The sequence below is a fragment of the Cryptomeria japonica genome, unplaced genomic scaffold, assembly GCF_030272615.1.
Source record: "Cryptomeria japonica unplaced genomic scaffold, Sugi_1.0 HiC_scaffold_782, whole genome shotgun sequence".
Classification (NCBI taxonomy): domain Eukaryota; kingdom Viridiplantae; phylum Streptophyta; class Pinopsida; order Cupressales; family Cupressaceae; genus Cryptomeria; species Cryptomeria japonica.
In genome coordinates this window covers 2401-7500 of record NW_026729540.1, presented here as the reverse complement: position 1 = coordinate 7500, position 5100 = coordinate 2401, and the positions used below count along the sequence as shown (strand labels likewise).

General features: G+C 36.2%; 1 protein-coding gene across 1 annotated transcript; it reads right to left on the bottom strand.

Moving 5' to 3' along the window:
- Positions 1-1289: 1289 nt before the first annotated feature.
- On the bottom strand, positions 1290-4115 carry LOC131872789 (protein SRG1-like). Its single transcript, XM_059216151.1, has 4 exons — positions 3793-4115; positions 3212-3453; positions 1850-2174; positions 1290-1650 (listed from the first exon to the last, which is right to left on the bottom strand). Exons 1-4 carry the CDS (start codon positions 4060-4062, stop codon positions 1402-1404), a joined length of 1086 nt encoding a protein of 361 aa, XP_059072134.1. The 5' UTR covers positions 4063-4115; the 3' UTR covers positions 1290-1401.
- Between the last annotated feature and the right edge of the window lie 985 nt (positions 4116-5100).

Here is a 5100-nt window from a genome sequence, read left to right as displayed (position 1 = left end):
GCAAATGGAAAAAGTATTATACTCATAGGGATCTTGAATGGAACTCCATTAACAATTACAACAAAAAAAGATTTTTAGAAGAGGCCAAGTTGTATCAAAAACTTATGTGATATGGCTAAAAATCTACCCACATGTAAGAAAAAACTCATCAGTTGATACTCAAAGAATCTTAGATAAGCATAGGGGAGAGGACCCAGTAGTTGTACATCCTAACTTTGCGCTTCTCAAAATCTTATATGAAAATTTGAAATCGCTCCCAATTTTTTATAGCAACTTACTTGGCAAGTCCCCTGCTTATAACTAAGGTTTCAAGGCCACATCATCAAGTATGGTTCCACATCAGCATATTTTTTGCCAAGGTGTCCAAAACAATCCCCCCAAAAAGTGAGACTAATAGTCATGCAAAAGAGCCCCCTATACTTGTGCAGCTGATGTGGCATCACATGATTGGTTACTTTTTACAACTAATGGTACATTTCATAGCAATAACAACTTTAAAGTCACAATTATTTGTACAATGTACTGTAATTATTAATATATAAACACACAAAAAATGATATTTTATGTGTCAAAAATAGTTTTTTATTTGTACTATTATTAGAGCAAAAACTATCAACAACCCTCACAACTGTTCATACATGCTCAACTACTCGTGCTCTTCCCCTAATGTGACCTTTAGTGATTTGTCTCCAAGATTACCACTTCACAGAGGTTTCAAAAATATACTATGGAGTTAGAATTTGGTGCAAAATATGTCACATACACATACACTCCATATTGGGGCATAACAAAGTGATAAGGAAGTCCATAAATAAAGTTTCTTGACACCACACTAGCAAAGAGATTGCCAGAAGAAATAATGCTTAATGAAGTATGGGACAACCAGGCGGGAAAGTGCGCAATGGCAGAATAGAGGAGAGAGGCGCAGCCAGAGGAACCAGTGCCAATTCACAGAGAAAGCATAGAGTAGGAAATTCCATTTCAGATTTAAGAATAAAAATTAAAAACAGGAAAATGTAGTTTGAAGGAAATTAAGATTGCAGTTTGAAGGAAAATAAGAAGAGGTAAGGGGTGCACAGAACAGAGAAGCAGTAAATGAAATTGAATGCATAGCAATTGGTAAACTTTCTCAAATTAAAAACCCAAATCAACTCATATTAGAATTTTGTGACAGATCTTTATTTATTTCTTTCTTTATATTAAGAAAGATTTAAACTCAGCACCATGTACAAGTCTACTATAAATTTTGCCATCATACCAAATATCTTTAAACTCAGCACCATGTAAAAGTCTACTACATAAATTTTGCCATCATACCAAATATCTTGTAACAAAATGCAGGCCTTCCTGGATATTAACTATGAACCTAGCCCAACATTGAACAAACTCAAATAAAAACGGTTATGACTCGATTTTGACAAATTCAATATTCTTCTTCCCATCAAGTTTGCCAGAAGAGAAACGCCGCATATAGTCTTCACGAATGAATCTTCTGTATCGACAGGGATGCAACTCATCTATGAGTTCAGGAATAGGACCCACCTCTGTTTCCTTACTTGGACCAAAAAACATCGCAATGGAGATGCGATCTCTGTCAATGCTTGTAACCCCTCTGTGCTCAATGCTCTTATATATTCCGTTACTTATTACCTAAAAATCGAAACACAAAATGAAAATTTTAGATCTGATACCAAACTGGTGACATCAATCATCGCATTTATTAACCCCAGGTAATATATCATCAAGAACGGAGTAGGGCGATTTTGTTTAATACATGGAATCTTATCGAAACAAGTTAATATACTTTGATTGTTTTTCCTTAAAGAATAGTAAAATTCGTCGGCATTACCTCAAGCATATCCCCAATATTGATTACCAGGGCACCAGGGATAGGTTGAACAGGAACCCATTCACCATCCTTACATATCTGTAGCCCTACTGTTTCATCATCCTGTAACAACACTGTCAAACCATTTGCATCTGAATAAGGGCTGATTCCTAAAACTAGATCTGGTCTTGGGCAGGGTGGGTAGTAATTCATTCGCATCATCTGTCCCATTTTGCCACAAGCGTTAATGAAACAGTCTGGTTTTAACCCAACATTCTCCGATAGAAGGCGAAGAACAGTATTGCCAAGCTTTTGAATTCCAACAGCGTATTGATCCACAGTGTCTCTGCAAAAAAGTGGAAGTATAATCACATCGAAAATGAAAATGGTAGAAGTTAAAGGATAGTATATATGTCTGCTATACCCAACAATTATTCTGAATGGACTGAAAACAGGGAATTGAGGAAGTAAATATGATTTACATTCCTATAGCCATCAGAGACTTAGTACATCAAAAGAGGGAAACAGGGGAATTAATCCAATGATATTTTATCAACATGATCAATAAAATGATCAACCACATTACTTGACTATGTGCTTTTATTCTTACTATTGAAAGAGGGAAAAGTTAAGCATGAGAACTCAGAACTTTGGGTCCAGATCAAAAGATCAGACCGGGCCACATTGTCAAATTGTCTTAACAAACTAGGAAGCCAAAAGCACAATAATGGAAAGCCAGTGCCACCATATTCCTTAGTGGATAAATAACTGACAAAAGAAGACAGATATGAATATTTTACATTACTTGCTGATGGCAGTTCCATAATGGAGGCTCTTCTATTTTTAGTATGATGTTTCACAGGAAGATTAAAAAAAGGAAACAGTTTTAATTATTAAAAAGGGAAGCAAGTTTATGGGCTGGAGGCTTTGAGTGGTTAGTGGAGAGAAGGTACAAAAGTGTTGAACATGAAATATTACTGTTGACATTTGAACTAATCTAGGGTGTTTTTGAAGGCCAGATGCCAGTCCGTGTAGAGATTTTATGTAATAAATCTTCTTCTGAAAATGCTAGACGCAGAATTCTGAAAACTGGGGCCTAAAGTTTTATGTAACAACCTACGCTTGACATGACCTATCACCTATAAATTACTTCAAAAATCTCTTAGCACAACGATTTGAGAAAGTTATACTGCAACTATAATCCCCCAAATGGTACGATTATCTGAGTTTGCCTTTTAAATTGTAGAGCACTAAATATGTCTATCATGTAAAACATATTTGGTGTAAGAGGCAATTGCATTACTCTTAATCATATATGATTTGAACATGATGTCAGGACCTCAATGGACTTATAACTGCCTAAATTGACAAATATTTAGGTACCTGAAATCGGCTGGTTGTGTTGGCCAAAAGCTCATTTTTCTTTTCTCTGGAGGTAGAGTTGCCAAGTAAATGGTATCTGCCCAATCCAGTATTTGATCATCTGAGGCCACAAAGCTCTGGCCATAGCCTTCACGCTCTTGCTTTTCGTACTTGAGCCTTTCTTCCAAAGGTAGTTGAATGAATTCCCTTACAATTCCCTTCATCCTTTCAGTCAGAGACACAGGAATTCCATGATTCGCAGCCTGTCATAGAGAAATACATTCCATCTTAGCAGTTTGTTTTGAATCTCATCCCATCAAAACGGTAATTTAGAAAACTCTTCTTAAAATCGTACTTCTGTAGAAAAAGAGGGTAATTTAGAACATAGCCCTGTTGTAATTCTAATTTGGGTTACTTGCACTAATATAAGATGGTTCATTTAAACTGGTTAAGATACTGTTTCGAAATTGCCAAAGTTCTTGCCGTTTACCAATAAAAATAAATAAAAATTGTCAAAGTTCTTGTTATGTAAATACTAAATTACTTCTTTCTAGCAATTGTTAATCTATTATATAATTTATTATCAATTTTGTTGTACCCACCTGAAAAAATCCCCATTCCTGGCATGCCATTCCAAGTTTTTCTAATTCCTTTTGCCTACAGAGATCTGAATCCCCCCGAAACATATCCATATCAATTATGGGAATGTCCAAATGATGAAGAGGAAAGGCATTTGGGCGCTCTTTCTCTGATCTGATATACCTTTGAGGAAGGTTGCGAAGGTTCTGAGATGCCAATTCCTGAACAATAGGAACTGAAAACCTTTTTGAAGTTCCATCAGATGGATCAGATAGCAGGGCTGAATTAAACATGGTACTTATCTATTCTAAACAAGTCAGCCATTTGCTCTATACTCCTGAGTTATAACGCTACACTCTCAACAGAATATGAGGACTCTCAGAAACGGTGTTGCGGAATATCCTATCCAGTGTTGAAAGTGGATATTTGTGAGACGCAAGAGGATGTCAAAAGATGCTTGCCCTATCCAGAAAATATATATAACTAGCAGTTGCAGGAGTAGTGCCTGCAACGGTTCGCCAATAGGTGAGGGTGGTAGTGCGGGATGAATTGTGAGAGTGGACTGAATCAAGAAAACTTAAGACGTAGCAATCTGCTGTAAGAAGATGCATAAGTGAACCATATGATGCGCAATCTTTAAAGAGAAAGTGTTCAGGAAAACCGTAAAAGGCTTATATACACTGAAAGTGTTGTGAAGAATGGTACCTGCAGGGGGGCAGCATGCAAACGGAGTGAGCAAGACTCTGCAATAAATTATAAAAAAACTTTGTAGATTATACTTTGAGAGAGAATGAATATTTGAAGTTGTAGAGAAGAGGTATACTTAAATCTTGGTTACCTTTGGTAAAATGATTCTATTTTGCAGCCTGAAACATCCCAAAAATAGAGAAGGTAAGCGATGTGTGTCGCATCAATGAAATTCTGAAATCAATAACCGATGCAATAATTTAGAAATTCTGTTAAACGATAAAAGCATTATAGATGCAGGGAAGAGAAAATCGAAAACGAAGAGTAAAGAAACTTTAATGTAATGTTACCTGCATGGCGTTTAGATTTGCACTGTATATACGAAGCAGTTCCAATCTGTTTGTTCAACTCCACTGTGTAATAGCAAAGAGACCAGCTTGAACAGAATCGGCAAGACATTCTATTATCCAACTGCAGGAAATTGCAATTGTTGAATTATTGTAATCAAACCAAAAGAGTTTGTGCTGCACTGGAAATGGTGGCATTAGAATAAAACAGTTTGAGAAGTTGCAGAAACGATTAGAACTAAGAGGATATAAGGAAACAAAACTGGTCACTCTTTAAATGGAAGTTAAAGAGAGTAG